The 20,401-nt window shown below is 32.9% G+C and overlaps 2 protein-coding genes across 2 annotated transcripts in view; both read left to right on the top strand.

The window, feature by feature from the left end:
* The window catches only part of TRIADDRAFT_64010 (G protein beta 1 subunit), a gene marked incomplete at its 5' end in the record, with an annotated part of 4,637 nt that extends 1,019 nt beyond the window's left edge, over positions 1–3,618 (top strand). Inside the window, 8 exons of the mRNA XM_002113691.1 lie at positions 1,413–1,451; positions 1,900–2,006; positions 2,132–2,195; positions 2,312–2,387; positions 2,487–2,640; positions 2,717–2,921; positions 2,996–3,073; positions 3,170–3,618. Coding sequence (XP_002113727.1) covers positions 1,413–1,451; positions 1,900–2,006; positions 2,132–2,195; positions 2,312–2,387; positions 2,487–2,640; positions 2,717–2,921; positions 2,996–3,073; positions 3,170–3,415 — 969 coding nt within the window. The 3' untranslated portion in view covers positions 3,416–3,618. The remainder of the gene's footprint in view (positions 1–1,412; positions 1,452–1,899; positions 2,007–2,131; positions 2,196–2,311; positions 2,388–2,486; positions 2,641–2,716; positions 2,922–2,995; positions 3,074–3,169) is intronic.
* Positions 3,619–11,471: 7,853 nt separating this feature from the next.
* TRIADDRAFT_26497 (uncharacterized protein) lies at positions 11,472–16,292 on the top strand (the record flags this gene model as incomplete). Its single annotated transcript, XM_002113690.1, has 5 exons — positions 11,472–11,545; positions 12,096–12,168; positions 13,455–13,658; positions 14,925–15,108; positions 15,667–16,292. The coding sequence occupies 5 exons, from the start codon at positions 11,472–11,474 to the stop codon at positions 16,290–16,292; spliced, it is 1,161 nt and encodes a 386-aa protein (XP_002113726.1).
* Between the last annotated feature and the right edge of the window lie 4,109 nt (positions 16,293–20,401).

Raw genomic sequence — 20,401 nt, 5'->3', positions numbered from 1 at the left:
GTCTTCTGTATACAGTACAGTAGTGCGCTTCTTTTGTTATCGACTGGCCGTTGCTATGCAGCTTGAAGCTGATAAGAATCACTACATTACGCAGTACTGTATGGTCGACTACATAGGAATCAATATCATGCCGTCACAGCTCTATTTTCCAATTCGACACTGTACAGTATTTAGTATTTGGTGTACAGTACAATACTCGACAGTTAGTATTCAAACTACGCCAGTCGTGAGTTATTTGAGGAGGGGGGGGGAGTTTTGTTTTTTTATACATGTGTTATCAGGTGTACTGACGGACACAATGCAACTGGCAACTTTTTCCTTGATACTTCTTCAACGTTACTGTAGAGAGATTGTGCTAGCAACTTCAGCATGTTGTCCACGCAAATAGATTGACGACTATATACTAAAGCACTGAAGATTGGAAAATGGTATCGAGGTAAAGAGAATACTGCTTGGGAACCTTCTGACTGACTCAGTTAATTTGGGTGCAAAGTACGCCGTTCGATAGGCAGGCAGGCGAAAATCATCACAATGTATACCAGCCGATAACTAGTCTACACTGTCGTCTATTCGTAGACATGATACCATAAGTATTGTTGACGCATATACTGTACTAGACGCCAACACTGATGGCCAATACTTAGTTTACTTGCAGTCGCTGTAATCATTGATACATCCATCTGTCTGCTCGATCTTAACCTACTAGGATTGACGTATTGGTTAGATACAATGATCAATCAATCTTGATTATAAAAAATTGCAATAAGCGGAGATGAAGTAAAAAAATGAACGGCGCAATCGAAGCTGTACTTGTACAAGTATTCCATTCTGCTTCAAGATAAAATTGAAAGGCCAACAAGTTGTACCTTGTACAAAGAAAGACTGTTAAAACTACATAATAATCCATTGACAAGACGAATACTGTAATAGTAATTTTGATAGTGTGATCAATTTCGTCATACTCAATGCCTACTTACTTCAATATACACGCGACAATTGTCAAGCGATCGATGTCGATAAAGAGATGCTGTGATGAGTGTAATGCAAGTATTCGCGTTTTAGAAGTCAAGTCTTCCTCTTTATATGACCTAGTTACACGATTTAAAACTTTATAATAATTCAATAATACACTTTGGATCGGCTGATACATGTCTAGACTTTTGATCATTTTTGGGTGTGTACTAATTGGAAGTTATGATTGGGCGATAACCAATATATGCTTCAAAAAGACACGAACTACTACAGTACTTCCTGAATATTCTTCTCGCCTTCTTCATTCATGCAATTACTTTTGAGTATTTTGTTATTATGTGAAATGATAGATTACAGTAGTTTCTTAATAGTACAACCACCGTGACAAGCAAACGATTGAAATTGCTAAAGATATATTTTCTATTTTTAATTTGTTTCAGGATGCTCGTAAAAAAGCGGCCGACACTACTTTGGTTGCGGTAAGCCATTTAAAGCTGTTGTATTCTGTACTGAGTTTTATAGACGAAAATATTATAACCTACTGCTAGGATAGCTTATTATACTATACCAGTATTACATGATGATATTTTACACGGTATTCATATTGTGAAATCGATCACATGTTGTCTGTCCGGAAAAAAACATTTCCATTAAATGAAACGAATTAGCCAAGTTCTTGTCTTTACAAAACAAACGGCTTGTTTAGCGAACGTGTACCGTAATATTATCTTTCCACTGTATTGTAAGCGTACATTTTATTTTGGTTGTCCAGACAGGAAAAATTACCTTGACGTAGTTTGAAATTTGTATCTAACATAGTTTTGATTATAATTACTTTAAATGTCATCAAGTAAACTTGCTATGGCTCTTGTAGAAATAGAAAGACTGACTTTATAAACTATTCCATGCTTTTATCATATTGATTAGGTAACCGCTAATGTTGAGCCTGTTGGTAGAATCCAGATGCGAACGAGGCGTACTTTACGGGGTCATTTAGCTAAAATTTATGCTATGCACTGGGCTTCTGACTCTAGGTAAACTTTCAAATCATTTCCTAAGCTTGAACATAATTTAGATATTGCAATTTTATTACACTTTCCTATTTCATTGTCCGTACTTTGGAATAGCTCATTGTATCTACGGCTATATTGACTTCTAGGAATCTCGTAAGTGCCTCACAAGATGGTAAACTGATAGTCTGGGATTCATACACCACAAATAAGGTTTGTTAGCTCTTTTTACATGAGAAACTATAATTATTAGCATCTTCTATATCGATTCTCTTGTTTGTCTTCACTTTATATGTCTATAATCTGATTTTATCTACATTTTTCATCAGATACACGCTATTCCCCTGCGTTCCAGTTGGGTTATGACATGTGCATATGCTCCATCGGGAAATTATGTCGCTTGCGGTAAGAAAATATTCATTTTCGTTGCTAATAAACTCAAGTTACAGTTTTTTTCTTGTATAGCGCAAGGTACTAACTGCTTGACGATATTTTGATGTATAGGCGGTTTGGATAATATCTGCTCAATATATAGTTTAAAGACCAGGGAGGGCAATGTACGCGTCAGCAGAGAGTTACCTGGTCATACTGGATACCTATCTTGCTGCAGATTTATCGATGACACAAATATAGTTACCAGCTCTGGTGATATGACCTGGTAAAGCAATCTGTTTCATGATAGGCAATAATATAGTAAGAAAATTTCTTATTACGTTTTGCATCCTTTATTTTAGTGGTTTGTGGGATATAGAAACTGGACATCAAACAACGTCATTTACTGGCCACACTGGCGATGTAATGAGTTTATCTTTATCAACCGATAATGCCAAAGTATTTGTTTCTGGTGCTTGTGATGCTTCTGCAAAGTTGTGGGATATTCGTACTGGGCAATGTCAGCAAACATTTACTGGTCATGAATCTGATATTAATGCTGTTGCAGTAAGTTGGATATGATTATCATTTTTGTAAATTGCTTATAACTCTTAAGTGTCTTGCCTTGTATTTTGTGATAGTTCTTCCCAAATAGCAATGCTTTTGCAACTGGTTCAGATGATGCTTGCTGTAGATTATTTGACATAAGAGCTGATCAGGTACGTCTTAGTGATTCTAGCAGAAACGGAAATACTACGTATTACATACACGACACATTGCGATAATATATTTTAATCGCTTTCGTCATCTTGTAGGAACTATGTGTCTATTCACATGACAGTATCATATGCGGAATTACGTCCGTGGCCTTTTCGAAAAGTGGTCGATTGCTTATGGCTGGATATGACGATTATAACTGTAACATTTGGGATACTTTGAAAGGTGAACGTGTTGGTGTTTTAGCTGGTCATGACAACCGTGTTAGTTGTTTGGGGGTAACGTGTGACGGCATGGCTATCGCAACTGGCAGCTGGGACAGTTTACTGAAGATTTGGAATTAGATAACGTTATTACATGAAAAGAAGAAAATTAATAAAATAAATGTATCACTACTCTAAAATGATAGTTCACACCCAACGGTAGAGTAACAGAACACATCAGAATACAGAAAACTCGTGTAAAACATCTCATGAAATATCTAGTGTTTTACTTTTTATGCAGTTTGTGAAATCTCTTAGCTATGTTAGCTCGATTATATGACTTATAACGATAATGGGAACAGTGTAAGTTGATATTATTGTGTTATATAGTAATTTACACCGACAGCCTTTTTCTGATGTTACAACGATTACACTGATTCTCTGATTTTGGCTGCTCCTAATATTATAAGCTTTTATCTAGAGACTACTCTGTCGGTCGATATTTCCAACTTTGATTTTCGATTGAGTTAAAACGACAACCAGGTTAAAATACACGTATAATACATTATTAATTATAATGGCTATTCACGTTAATATTATTGTCGTATATTTAGTAGGATTGATAGTTAATATTGATTAAGTCACATTCTAGTGTCTTAATGCTTTCTTTGCTTGTCACTCTGTAGTATGAATCTATAACTTTATCACATTAGAATGTTTCACTTGTCCCAATTCGCAGATGATAATTTAACTCTTCAGCGTGAGCGGCTATTGACCAGGAAACGCCTATATATACATAATGAGATTTATATATGCAGGATATGTTGATACCGTACTTATATCTATATCTGTAGATACGGTATATTTATGATATCACTGTGATCAAAAAATTTAACTGAATCTACTTTACTGATGTATTACTATAATAGCAAGTGCAGTACTGCATTTTTTTTTAGTTGACCGCTGCGAATTATAATATCATTGACTTGCAATAATTGATTTTAACGTTTTAACTGTGGTAAGTTATTAAATTGTAAAGTTAATCTGTGTTGATGCCTGTCCCAGTTCGTGTAAGTAAAAAGATCAACTTTGTCTCCTGACTTCTCCGTGTTGATTATTTTATCGATGATTAAGCTCAATGAAGCTAGCTGATAAATGATTCAGAATAGTTTTTAGGATACTACGAGTATATTCTATACTTGATAACATTTATGAACATAGACTTGCAGTGTGTCCTAGCTAGTACTCTTGTAGATTTTACAATTTCATTTCTCACCTGGATCATTCGATTTTTAAGTCTAAACTGCTAGTACTACAATCACACTAGCCAGTGAATGCTAATTCTCTGCTTACTATCACAAATTGGCCAGTTGTACACGCATTAGAGGAGGGCTAGATTGGTCGAACAGGTTATCGCTAAGCGAAATTGATTGTTACTCGTTAATGGATCACACACTGTTCAGTGGTAATGTGAGATGTATATGCATGGCTCGATACGTTACTGTGCTTGAAATCGATCAGAGTTTAGTGTTTATTATCAAAAGCTAGCAGTTGAGGTATACTCGTACAACTTGAGATAAGTAATAAACTTAATTGGTTTGATTATGTCTTTATAGCATAGAAAAGGTAGTCAGTATATGCGATATTACTAGGATAGTTATTTTATGTGAAGCTTTTAAAACTAACTTTCCGACTCAATTTTCCTTGATACTGCAGTATACTGTAAGGTAGAACTTATATAAGTGTACATAAAATTTCAGCCAAATCTGACAGTTTATCTTCTCAAATATGGTAAAAAATTTGTATATTTTTTTCCATTATACTGTCCGTCCGTCCAAATCAAAGAGAAGCTTTATTTGAGTCACTCCAAAAAAAACAATTACCCTCGATGTGACTTCTATCATTTCATATCTTAGAATAAGGCCTTAGACATTTATACATTATGCGTGTATCATTAGTTGGCAGAAGGTCTTACAATTTCCCTGCAGCTAGGCTCATATTAATAAACGATTATAGTTTCGCATGAATTATTGTTGTTCATAAAATATTTCATAGAGACTGTATTATCAATAATACTATATATATACATGCATAATTAATTCTAAGATTATACAAATATCCTGATAGAAGAACCAGCTTGAGAAACTGAAATCCTTATCATACTTTTATGATAATTTACTGCACTATCTATATTTAAGATCGATAGATTACATAAGGCGACTAGATATTGCTATGATGACATTTTTAATCTGATTCATATTATTGTTATTTTACTTGGACTTACCATGAATGGTTCATTAGAATAAAGGAAATTTATCCTATGTTAGTAGTTGATAACATTTTGTAGAATTGAAAATTGCCTTACTAGAACAGACTTTTGATTATAATCTAATGAAGCAGTTAAAGCTTATAACTCTTTCAATGATCTGCTTACGAATTAAATTTAGCGATTATGGGAAATACTGGTATCCTTAACATATGCTTAGGCAACATAAATGATGTTCATGCTATTTGTATAATCAATGACTTCTTTCCTGTGAGTAATGTAAAATTAAATAATAAATGTTGTACGCGTAGATACAGCAAGGAGGGTAAGATTATACAGTATAATTTATTGCGTACACCCTACAATCTAGTCTACTAAGTTAAAATGATTTGATAGATGCTGCCATTATGCAACAACTATCATTCCGGTTATCTGCAGCTCTTCATAATTGCAATAGTAGCAATATACTGTAGCTGCTATAAATAATTTTAAATTAATTGTGTTTTTTGTGATCTAGGCTAAATTTATTTATTTATAGTATCGTTTTATAATAACCTATAGCCATCATTCATTTCTTGGTTTCATAGTAGAATATTACGGCTACATGGAAAGTTGAATATAAAAAGAAAATGACAAGGTTGGATGTTTATCAATAATCAATTGCATAAGTTTCTAACAATTTGAATTGTAACTGTCACAAATTACTAGGTTCATCTAGAAATTCGCATTATCTAGCAATATACCATAGATACTCATAAATCAAGATATTAATGACATTAATGGCATGATACAAGCAATATAGACTTATAAAATAAAAATAGCAATGGTTTTAATGGGCATCTTGATTTCTGCAGTCTTGGATTATTTAGTAGCTCGAAATGTTTCATCGGATGTTGAGGATATATTAATTAGTGAGAGAAATTTGATTAATTCTAAGAAGAGAATAACTTAGAGTGCTCTTCTGAATGATAGATGGAACAGCTCTTAAGTTGAAGGCATGCATATCAAATTTACTTCGAAATTAAAATCAGATCCCTTTTTAAATACTTTGCCCGATATATTATACTTGCTAACGTGTTTACGTGTAAAAGCATACCATGGTTCGGCATAGAAATAGAGCTAGACAGTTTGATTTTTAAAAATGACGGGTTTAGATTAGATAAGTATGGTATTAAGTTATTTATTTTTATCATGTGTGAATATCCATTCATACACTTTTTGCTTGTTATATGGGGAATGGTGACGTTTACAATATAGTTTATGGCGGCATAATACTATACCAATATATGAGCAAAGTGTATCTGATAATATCATATCGAATTCGATATGTTTTACTTTGTAAATTATATATTAGATTAGAAAAAAGCTACCTTTACAGTAAAGTCTAAAATACAGATAGGAAGTGACTAATAATCATTTCACAAAGTCTCTTTCTAGTAAATACAAATATTTTATGGTTTATTTCTGAAGCTGTCTTGTTATAGTAGTAGAGAGAAATTCTATATAAGCTACACAGAGTCTAAATTACAACTTTCTTTATTTAATACTTGTAATGTAACTAGTATTGTGATTGTAGACTATTAGCCATGTTTAGTATAATGTACGGTAGATATTTATCCTAAGAGATATTTGGTAGCTATAACTATAGACTGTAGTTGTATAGACTCTATGCTAGAGTACAGATGACTATATACAGTAAGGTGTTGAGTTACTAATAAGGCTATAGGTAAAAATAGAACTGTAAATCATATATTAGGATATGGTTAATTCATTGTACTTTGGCTGGTGTGAATAATGTCTATGACAGATCTACGACAAATGATAATACTATCTGTTAAATGAGCACATTATCGTAAACCGTCAGCAAAGCGACGGGAGTTTGCACTAGTATAAGGTAAAAGGTTGCCATGCGGATTGTAGCTGCGAATAATACGAAAAGTATAAAAGCATGCAACTTTAGATTATTCAGTTAGTTCGTTATAGAAGTCTTTAGTAGTAGTATTCGGCTAGAGTAGAGCTGTGTATAGTTAATCTTTGTATAAGATTCAATAAAGCCCTTATTTTTCTAAAATTTGGAATCTCGTGATTGGTATATATCACAATACTGCAGATAATACTCTTAATAATAATAAAAGTGTAAGTAATTTAATATATAGGATATTAATCAAAATGTTAATTTCATATAGCGCGTTAGTATTGATAATGATGACTTTTAACGTAGATCTATCATTCACATAGAGTCATTATTTATGACGTCTTAGTCACTCAATTTTTATTTCAAGACAGGTATTAATAATAAATAAGTTCAGATATTTTGAAGCGAAAACAGCGTATTTATTTCTAAATTGGTGCAAACAATACGGCGTGCTAATATAATATTTACATCTTTTGGCGACTTCATAGGTATAAAAAAGTATAAATTAATATTTAATATCGCATTCTATGATTCCGAATGAACTTTCCCGTATAAATATTATTGATGCAATGCTGAATTTTAGAATGTGTTTTTATTGTTTCTAATTCTAATAACGGATTATATAAGTCCCTTGTAAAAACTAAATTGTTCACTGTATTATTATAAAATTATCTATTCGGAATGAGTAAGTAGGAAATGCATAATGAATTTTATATTGTATCAGTTCAGCTGTAATTATAGTTGTTTGCTGATTTAATCCAATCGATGTAAGATTTACATGCAAAGTACATCATGCAAACAGTAAGCAAGAGATATTCAGTTATATAATAGCAGATTTTTGCAATCGTAATAAGTATGTCCGCATCAATATCATCTAAATATTCAATTTCTTATTACATCTAGCTACAACTAAGATAGCTAGTGATTATTATTCCGTAGATTCTAGCGTTGTAGAAATTTCTTATTCCTATCTTATCGGCAAAAGCGTGGGTAGTATATCTCGAAGAATGTTTTTAGGGCATCGCACTGCATTTATATTTCATTTGTTAACCTATCCTAGTGCTATCCTGAATATTTAGATAATCGAGACAGTAACTTATTTGTGTTTAATTTAATCATTCTTATGTCATTAATTGATCCTATTTGTATAATGTGCGAATCTTTCATTAGGATAGAGGCTCTAGTTGTAGTGAAATGCTTTAATATTGTAGCTGTAATAATTAATATTTTCTATTATAGAGTAATATCGAAAATTAAAAGAGATTGATCAATGACATTTAGTTATTAGTTATTTATTTTTAAGATATTGGCAATCACATAACTGTATACCGAAATAGTTGCAATGACTAATATAATATCAATCAATCACCTTAACATGATAAAATATCACATTATAAATTGTATACTATCGGATTTTAAAAGTAGATCAAATAATGATATTGTATAAGAATTCATCGAAGGGTTACCATATTAAAAAAGTAGTACGTTATGCGCTTCTCGTATTATAACTTAAAAATCAGTATCTCAGTCTGAACTATTTGTCCAGATTGTTATATAACAATAAAATATTCGCATACGGTGTGTACTGTATAGCACATTTATATCATATATTGTGATGCTATGTTGCAATTAATTATCAAGCATAATAGTTCAAATTGGGACATATAAATAAATGAAGCTGAGTCAGTCATTTGAGTTGAGAATAGAATACCCTGTTGTAAAAAAATGATATGCCGCAGGATACAGAGTATGTAGTCAATTTTAATCGTAATTAACTTGAATCACTTCTCTTGAGATACTCGTAAATACAAATAAGGAATGGATGCACCGTTCTAATAAATCATTTATTTATTAATGCGTCATATTATGAAAAATAGCAAATTGAAAATTGGTAAGCTGCTGTACATTTATCAGTAATCATATCTTGCGGTTTGGGTTGCTGCGCTCACTATAGCGACGTGCAAATTCCAATCCAAAATACAGTAATACCTACCTATCATACTAAACTCAGATAATACCCTAACTTATCCGATATCGCGCAAAGTAATTTTCTTCAACATTGGTAATTGTAAAGTTCCTTTTGTCGATTCTCTGCAGTTGCCTGCTTCATATAGTGCTTATATATAGACTCCGTGACAGGGGCTAAAGTACTGTAGTTGTCACGTTTATCTAAGGTGGTCAATGGTCTATACGCGTATGTATGGATGTGAGAATTTCAACTTTGATTTGAGAGAATATGTAGTAAATTAGTTTGTTAGTAAGGCCCCCGTTGATGAAAAGTAAGATGGCGGTACAAGTTCTTACAAGATTGGTCATGTCAAAGAGAGTACATTTAGGCACTAGAATAGTCTAGAGCTATTCGCGGGTAATGTAGAGACGATAGCAGTAGCGTCCTGTGAGAATATAACGAAGGATATAACCTCAATTCCGTCTTTTTCTGAATCAATTAAATTAATATTCAACAAGAATCTTGAAGTATTGTACAGTACTGTACTACAGTACAGTACAGTATAATAAACTCTTTCTTTAATCCGCTTCATTTACAGTGTACAGTACAGTACTGTACTGTGCAGTACAGTACTTAGCGGAAACCTTACAGTACAGTACTCCGAGCAGTACAGACCTCAAGGTATTGTACAGTAGTACTGTGGACGTTAGCCAGTTTTAATGAACGAACGTACGAACGTCCAATTTGAACGTCGGACGTTCATTGAACGTACTGTACAGTACCAACGTACAGTACACAGTGTACAGTACACTGTACAGTACGGTATACTGTAAGACTATACTGTACGGTGCGAGCCAGTTCTCTTTAGAGTGCTATTAGGCAAAATAAATTGTAGTAAAGTTGCAAAATTTGCCTTAAATTCTATACATACAGTTGGACGTCCAATCGCTCGACGTCTACAGCACTACTGTACAGTGTACAGTACCGTTGGCCATCTCACGTGTTTGTGATGGTACAGTACAGTACTGTACACTCAGTGTACAGTACGATACGTGTATACTTTACAGTGTACAGTACACTGACTTCAGTATACAGTACTGTACTGTCAAAAATATCTCGATGGAAATCAGTACCGTTACTACTGTGGATGAGGAGTGGTAGAAAATTTTTGCAAGTCATGTTGATGACTGGCCCTTGTTGGTAGAGTTGCTTTAACTGCACATGTGCACTAAACGGAATCATTGCTCTTTGGTCAACGAACGCAGTCAACGATGCGTCAACGACCAAGAAGATGTGTACTGTACACTGTACAGTATGAGTGTGACATGTACTGTACACTGTACAGTACTGTACTACAGTACTGTATATCATGATCGTCCCCTTGTCCTTGAAATGCTGTAATTTTCGGATTTTCTGCATCCTCCTGTAGATAAGGCGTTATGCGAAGAGAAGGCGAAATACTGTACAGTATAACAACTACGGTCCAGTCAGAAGTCCCTGGTACATGACGATTGATGACCATAGAGGTAAATAAAAGAAAAAAAATGGATTACGACCCTCGCTAATGTACTGTACACGTGTCAGTACAGTACAGTACTTTACCTTGAAGGCTTGTGTACTGTACTGTACTGTACGTACAGGGGAATGCACATTCTGTACAGTACAGTACAGTACTGTACAGTACGGTGAGCTACAGTATACAGGATAGGACAGTGGTCCGAGGTACTGTAAAAAAAATGAAAGTCACGGGACCTGCACGCATGTTCCGAACCAGGTAGGTCGGTGGACGGTTCTCAACTGCATCGTACTCTTTTGACTCAATCTATCGCACAACTGCTATACGATTGGACGTACAGTACAGTAGTAGGCCTCTGCATACGCACTACCAGGGACTACGAAAAGGAGATCTACTGTAGTATCGTTCGACTGTACACGGTACAGTACTGACGTCAAGGCGGATAATAAATTGATCATTTCACTCATTTTTCTGCCTCCTTTCCACCATTGAAGAGTCGACTCGACACCCAAATTGGATTACAGTGATAGCAAACAGTGGTAGGAAAGAAATATGTTTACCAAATATCAGTGGTTTCTGGCTGGATTAATGTTAGTGACTGGGTCCATTAACACTTTATCAACAAAGTAAGTCATATGTCGCCAGTGCTTCTGTGTGTTATCGGAATTTGGGAATAGCAACATTCAGTAAATTAATGTCAATCCACTAAGTCTATTGCAGCATAAAATAGGAGAATGAAAAGGAAAGGAAGGATAGTTTCTGTTACTATTGGCTTATTGAGTGCTGCGATGTTTAGTGCATAGATACTTCTATTCGATCTTATTCGCTAAAGATATTCATTAGCGGAAGTGAATTGATAGTCAATTTCAATAATAGTTATGACAGTAGAGTCAACGTCTACGGTAGCTATTAGTTATTGATATTATTATTATTATTATTGAATTGAATACCATTACAATTAATCAAAGTACTTGTACAGTGTATCAACGCGGTCAAATAGTTCCTTGCAGATGACCTAATAATATCCTAAATGCTGAGGGCATGCTGCATTAGTCATTTTGTCCTTCGTAAACATTTTTGAACGATGTTTATCTTATGTTATGACCGCAGTATTTATTTGTTCATCTTAACCAAGTAATCTGACCAGAAACTCAATTTGTCTGCTTAAATGACTAGATGGGCTGATCGGCAAAGTGCAAAGGGATGTAATAATTACCCATCTCATCCATTTGATCATCCCTTTTTTCAGGTATAGTGGTCATAAATGAAAAGTGTTTAATTTGAACTAGAATGGTGTATTAATGCTTATCTTAATTATCGATGTATTAATTATTCTTATCCCATTTGATCAATAATTCCATCAAATACGAATAATTTAGCCTTACCGTTATAATAGACATCATATGTGCATACAGACTCTATAGTGCAGTACAGTAATGCTGTAAATCGATGGACAGTATTGAGATAGAACAACTTTGTGGCCTTATTTATACGCGTAGATGAGTACATTACTGATACGATACTGTCACTGTGGATCATTACAAATTGAAAGGCTAAAATTAGCACGAATTTGTTTAGCGTAGATGTATGCTAACCTATGGTAGAGTTGTACTTGAAAGATTTTGAGGTAGTACCTTTTATATGAAATCTAGTATACGTACATCACTAACTTTCTCCAAAACCATTTTCTACGATATAGAAATGATAATAATAATAATAAAAGTAACTGTCTGTAGCGACTGATTATAATATATGAGCATATGGTTTATCCAAAGTACGTATCGATATATTAATTTCACATAATACAGTATGTACGAACTACTGCAATATTAATTAATACATCGGCATATTGAATACTATCTGTGCGAACAAGTAGTACGAGATTGTACAGTATGAATCCGTAAGGTAGATATCGTAAAATGCAGTTGCCTCCTGCCTGCCTGGACATGCAGCTAGTTATAGCAATACAGTCGCACCCTGGTTTGCAACTGATATTCCCCAATTTTTTTACTGTACTGTATATTGAACTGGACTCGTAAGAAATCTATACTGTACGCCTGAGTGTACGAGTGCATGCTACATACAGTCAATGGCGGCTATACGTATTGCTCAGTAGAATCTCAAGTATGTATCATTAGTTTATCTCGATAATATTAAATAACTGATTTTAATGGTTTTTACTGATATTTTCACTTGCAATATGTTGTACTCGGATAGATACGCGTATTTACTTCGTTGATATCATGTTGCAATTGTGCAACGTTGACAAATGCAAATTTTTATAATGTCTGCATTTCACAGATGCACTTTTAATGCATTGATGGCTAATATAATCAGACTCTACTTATTCCGGTTATCCTTGCAGAAGTTGGCTTGTTCTGCAATTGCCTTGAAAAGAACTCAGTATTAACTGTGCAAATATAGCGTTGAAGCAACATTTTGTTCTATCTGTGATTACCAAAATAAAATGACTACAGACTATTTTAAAATTTTATTAAATTAAAATTCTTATGTAAGCAATTGGTAATTTCATAGGCTTGTTGTATGTTTATTGGAGAACTTTCTTGCCTGTTGGTTTTTAAATTGACAGTATTTGTCGCCAAGCGTCGCAATAAAGCTATTGATATCGGAAGCCAAACATTCAATCCAATTGTTTTCTTGCCTGCTGCTTGTTGCGATATGACCGCAACATCATTGATGTACATCGGGTTGAATATGACATATGCATCGAGCTTTCAGGTAATGTTCGGTAACTAATAACGCTTTATAGAACTAGAGCTAGCTAACTTTTATCCTATAATTTATGTGTTCCGATTTGGATGTATAATTTAATACTTGTTAGTATATTTACTACATTGTATGAATACTTCATATCACAGTAAACGAATTGAGTCGATATCACTGTACTAAAGAAATTAGTTAAAGTTTTGTTGCAAACACGAATTCATACATACGATATGGAACGTAACAGCCCTAAGTTATGCTTATGGCTATGATTTTAAAAAGTTAAAACTGCTTTTGTCGAAATTCTATAAATTGGTTTTAGCTACTTGAGTAGAACGAATAGTAATAATAATTACACACAGTATAAAACGAGTATGTGTACGTCTAGTGCAGCAGACATTTTTACGCGTTTTTGCGCATAGTTATGGTGACAAGCAAGGATTTTAAATACTCTTAATAAACTGTTTGGAGTTATTTAATAAATATTAAGTAGGTACAAATTTTATCATGAAAATTCGCTATAACTTAAGAGATGTAACCACTTGTTTTAATTGTGACGATTAGTTGGAATATATGAACTGAATTTCGTGAATTAATAACCAGGTTAATCATCGTATCTTACGATACTATTATCGACTAGTTTGATATACTATAAGATCAGTTTAGTAGCTTAATACTTAATACATGTTTGTTGAATATCCTAAATTACATTAGATCCTAAAATACTGTACGCCTATATTAGTCTTCAGTCACAGTATTAGCATGCATAGTGTTAAATATAATTGATCGCTATAAATCGGTTATATCTTAAGGAATTGTTCATTGCTACGTACAATTTGTACAGGCGTATCGCTAATATAATTATATATTTAAACAATTTATAAATACTAATTGTAAGAATGCACGTACCTTGTATTTAATTCTTAGATATCAAGTTTTTAATCAGCTATAGAATCGATATATCGGCCGCTAATGATTGTGACTAGCTTTCTTCATCATCGTTTAATCGTGTATAAATTAAAAATGAAAATTTATAATATATTTTTATGACACAAATTGTTTATAAATGAACAAGTTATTCATATGTAAATTGGACAAGCTGGTTGATAAACACTTTTCACTATTCGAATGCATGTGTTGTCTGCACACGTTTTACAGAATATATTATAATTATCTGGCTTTTAATGTGCCCGTGAAATATAAGTATACCAATATTCGATTTGTATACTCGCAACGTTGCATGATATACTTACATAGTAAATATTTTTTCTCGTACTTTAGATGCTACGTGGTAGTGTTATTATATTTACTGGATTATTATCGGTTGGTTTCTTGCACCGTGTTCTTCGCCCATTCCAGTGGTTGGGAATGTTTACTATTATCATTGGCTTAGCAGTTGTTGGTCTATCAGATATTTTATTCAATAAAGACACTACTAAACATAGTGCGCCTTATCCACTTTCCGGTATGTATTATGTCTAGTTTGATAGCATTTGTTTGTAAATGATCTTATAACTTATGATATTTAATAAGGTATTTATTAACACTAGAATGGTATGTAAAAACCGTCGAGCAGTTGAAAAATAGTAGCATATTTGGATGAGATCACGAATAGATTCAGTATATCAATACAACTAGTTTGATGGAATTAGAGAAAATAATTATTGTGTAAACCTTTCAAAGTGCTAATCGTTTGAAAGTCAGGTATTGAATCAAAATAAGTCGACTGTAATACAGCAAATATGTGTATTGTATGTAATAATGTGCTAATTATTATTTGTTTTTGATGATATTTTTACTATTTGTGTGCTTTATTTACGAGCACTTAAATTATCTAATTGAATGTGCTAGTATTCGTTTAAGCAAAGACTGCTAGAAAAAGTTCCTTTTCTAATAATCTTTGACTTCGGTTACAAAATGTGAAATTTTTGAAATGAATTTTAGTAGTTGAGAACCTGCAGGGATGATATCTATTATGTAACGGTCCCTATAATAATTAATATTCGAATATTTTATCTATTAGGTGATATGATCATCATTATGGCCCAAATTATTGTTGCCATTCAAATGTGCTACGAAGAACGATTTGTATTGCGTTATAATGTTCCGCCTTTGCAAGCTGTTGGATGGGAAGGATTTTTTGGATTTTTTATTTTAGGCATCTTATTAATTCCATTCTATTTCATTCACGCTAACGAAATGTTTAGTCATTCTCCCCAATTTCGTTTGGAAGATGCACTCGATGCTTTCTGCCAAATGGGCAATTCTAAAATCATTGTAATCGCAATGATTGGCAACATTATCAGTATTGCTTTCTTTAATTTCTCTGGTATTAGTGTTACCAAGGAAATGAATGCAACAACGCGTATGGTACTAGATAGTCTACGAACAATGATCATTTGGGCTGTAGGATTGATTGCAATGTGGGAGAAGTTTCAGTACTTGCAGATAATCGGTTTTGTAATGCTGATTATCGGAACATGTGTATATAATGATTTGCTGGTTGGGCCATTCTTCAGAAAGAGGGGACTGCTTTTGAGAATTTTTGATCTTCCAGAAGCCACACCCCTAAGAGATACTGAAAAGTTACTGTCACCACCTGATTATGAATCCGTTGCAGATGAACGTACTCGATTAATTAATTCTTAAATACGAACGGAGCCATAACAACATGATTGATTATCATCCAAGAATTGAAACTTGCATATTATTTCGTATCTAGTTTGCATGCTAATACATCAGTAAGTTTTAATCAATTGGCAAAGCATAAGGCTTCATATGTTATAGTAGGTTACTAAATTTGAATTCTGGAAACTATCTTCTGTACAATGCTAATTGAAACAACGTGATGTTTAAATTTCGTGCTAATAATGTATTTTTTTGTAAGAAAATAGCGTGTAAAAAACATGTGTATACTTATGGAATAGTCCGTAAAAGCATCATTGAAGTCTATTAAGATTAACATTATAATTTTTTCTGATCAAAGCTGCATTAAAATCAAACATGCGCAATTATGTAAGATTTTACAGGTACTGACATACCCGATTTAATGCTGTAGATGTACAGTATTATTATTCTACAATCGTCTGTTGTATCATGTCTAGAAAAGAAAGTGTAGACTTTAACGAAAATATTTAGTAGCGTATCGCACGCTAAAACTTATCGTCAGAGTCATTTTTAAACTCGTTAGGATACGCTTCCCGTTACGTTAAGATTTCTTGTTAGATTTAAATTCATTTTTGTGCGACAAAATGTGTTCTTAAGAATTTACCGAATTGATAAAAAATCGCTATTAATTAAGTATATCATCTTTTTTGATGTTCTTATCTGATATTGCAAATAGATATAAGATATAAATTTGTTACACACGTCACTTCTTTGTTATTGATTAATTATATAGCAAAGTACAGTATTTTAGTATGTACGTACATACCTACGATAATGAACCATTTGTATAATTCGTAATTTGTCAAATAGTAAGCGTAACAAAAATAAAGTGAATTTAGTTTTCTATATCTCACGTTTATATTGTAAAGAAAAATTGTAGTTATAAAGAGTCTAAAGAGATAATTTAGACAATCGCGCCATGATAGAACAGTATGAGTCATCGTTTATTGATACTGTCTACCAGTATTATTTTCTATTGATGGATGGGTGTGAAATGATTATCCTGGATTTACATTGATCTGCAATTAATCCATGCGTGAAATAAAAACTGGAAAATTACAATTCAATACCAGTTAATGGGCAATTATTTCGTATTCATGTTTGCGAAGGAGGCGGCATGATATTGCTTATTTTAATTGGAATAACCAGAATAAAACATAACATGCAATGTTTGGGTTGGTTAAGAGTTACATCATTCGCTTTAATTGATATCGTAGAGCATAATTATTAACTGTCGTGTCATAGGGAGTTGTATTTATTTTATTGATATTTTATAAAAGATTTAGTTTATAACCTTTCATCCAGAGTAAAAGTAGGATTTGGCTCTACCGAGGTACATGAATACTGTAATTTTCAGTACTATGCTGTTAGTTTTAATTGTAAATTGAATAAGGTGATAAATCATCATACCGCATAACAATAATGGATCGCAGTAGCATGGCTAATGTAACAGATGCTGCCCTGGTTATGTTCGAGCACTTGAAAGTTGGAAAGGACAACTACATTTCGTTAAGGTCATATGGTTGAGTATTATTAGTTTTAATAGCCCTTGCCACAAGCGAAGCATCATTCATGATTGTATAAATAACTACCAAGCTGTAACAAAAGGAAATTTAATCATTTTGCATCATATTGATTGTAGAGATGAATTGATATTTTCATGATCAAGTGACAAGTGTAGCAGTAAAAAATTCATCACAATAAGTTAAATTAAATGTAAATATCCCGGTGGCTGATTTGGCTATAACTAATGACTTGCCAATATTCCATAAATCTTTAATTAGATTCATTGATTGTCATCATCCGGTTTGACTCACTGGTATCATAAACATATTTCCTTAAAATATTATGTCATGCTAAGATTTAAAGGTATAGCTATATCGGAAAGTTACTCCACAATAAAACCACTATTGTAACATCTCTATTCTGCATACGAAATACAGAGCATAAATAATGGTGATATCCTTAAATGTTAACTCTCAAGTCAGCAACTACAGTTCATCATTTCTTTCTTTATAATGATATAAAAGGGACTTTCTTTCTTTAAAGATTAAAATAAATTGCTAATAGTTGTTCGTTTTTGTAATAAAGAGAGAAAGAGAGAAAGAGAGAAAGGTTACAAAATGAGATTATTCGTTCAGACGCCTGACAACAATTTCCTAAACCTTATCAATGTGAAAATACGATTTAGTAGGTTATTCTTTATTATAAGTCTATTAGTAGGTTACGAAGTGAACATTATCTTTAACGAATTCAATAATTAATAAGGAAAAGTTTTCCCTTCACCATCGTTGATTTATTGAGTTGATTGTCTTGTTGTTGATAGATTTGTTGAATTATAATCCGGGATATTGATGTCAATTTTACCAAGATTTATTTTAATCTACGCGTATGTCAAAATGTTGCAATTTTATTCAAGTAAAAAAGGATATCATGGATTCAACAAGATTGATTTTATTCTTGATAATCATGGATACTATAGAGTTGAAAATAGAATTCAAACGTTAATAACTGGCTATAATATCATGCTACGTCTTTAGCATCCGTCTATCTTATTGTTCCTTTGTTGTCGGTGTTTACACTTTCCGATAGGTAGCGATAGTTAAATGTGTAATCATATCTAGCTCTAATTTATCGCACATGCAAGTATTAGATAGCTTGTTTTCGCACGTTTTATCAAATGGTGACTACTAAATTAATGATTAGGAGGATGCCAATAATCAATTGGTCAACCCGTGATTTAGCCTAGACAGGGTGAATAAGTTTAATTTAATCCTACAGTTATCGATTAAAATTATGTCATTTTACTATTGCAAGACAAACAACAATACCTCTTTATTAATAATGTTTAGTCTAGCATTATTCTCTAGTCTAACTAACGATCGTGATTCTGCCACACCTTTGGCTACACCACGCCTTTCATCAACTTTAACTCCTTTATGAACTATTTGAAATACATTAAAATATTGAATTGGGATATAGTTTTGACTTGATGTAGAAAAATGATTGATTATGTACTAATGTAGGTTATTTGCAATACGTTAGCATACTGTACATGTTTATGTTGCTTTGAATACTTTCAATTACGGTAGCATTTTCGAAATATTTGTTACGGGTGAGAGTTGACTTCATTGATTGAGGGTCAATACAATTTTAAATGATGGTAGAGGTAATCATATACCGTATGGGGAATTAATGGCTGTACTTCCTGCATTCTTTATCGTCGGAATTAATGGACCGGCTTCTGTATACACTAGCAGCCTTTATTGTCACTTCATATTATCGTTAAAAATACAATCGTTATTATAGCTTAGAATATGACAGACAATACATCCATGATGTCTGTTCTATTGATAATGATTTGCTGTATAAGTCTAGGAGATTTCAAAAGTAAAGGAAGATAATAAAAAAACAGTTGTCAATTGATGAAGATTTTGCTAATTCTATGAATATATTGATTGACGATATCGCTATATATATAGTAAAATGTTTAGCGAATGGATTGTCTTTTGTCATTGAACTTATTAGTTACATCTCAATGAGTCAGGTTGATCTTTCATCATGTAATTTAAAACATACTGTACAGTAACTTGATGGAGTTGAATCAAAAAAAAAGGAATCCTTTACTTTTATTGGACGTGACACTAACTTGAACATCTAGTGATTATGTTTACTTACTTAATGGAAATGATTGATAGAAAAACGAGTAATGTATTTAATATACTGTTTAGCGCAAGAGAATAGATAGTATATAGTGATATTGTCTTTAGTGTCTTATCTACACGGCCAAAATGATTGGAACTGATTATCGCAATATTAGCACCGAGATGCAAAATCATGGTACAACAGCGAATGATCTGAAATAATCTTTATAATGGATAACCTTCTTTTGATTCGCTGTATTATGCTAAAACTTCCAAATTCAAATCATGTTATGCAATGGTTGCCGAAGATGACTGCAACAGTAAAGTACTACATGATTATAAATGATAATAATAATGATGGTCGAGGAGTAGCGATTGAAATATGTAGTTTTCTATTTGTTGACTGGATGATCGCCAACTGTAGCGAATGCTGGTATAATCGATCTT

Source organism: Trichoplax adhaerens, genomic scaffold (assembly GCF_000150275.1).
Source record: "Trichoplax adhaerens TRIADscaffold_6 genomic scaffold, whole genome shotgun sequence".
Taxonomy (NCBI): domain Eukaryota; kingdom Metazoa; phylum Placozoa; class Uniplacotomia; order Trichoplacea; family Trichoplacidae; genus Trichoplax; species Trichoplax adhaerens.
The sequence above is the reverse complement of the archived record's forward strand: the minus strand, read 5'-3'. Positions and strand labels throughout refer to the sequence as shown.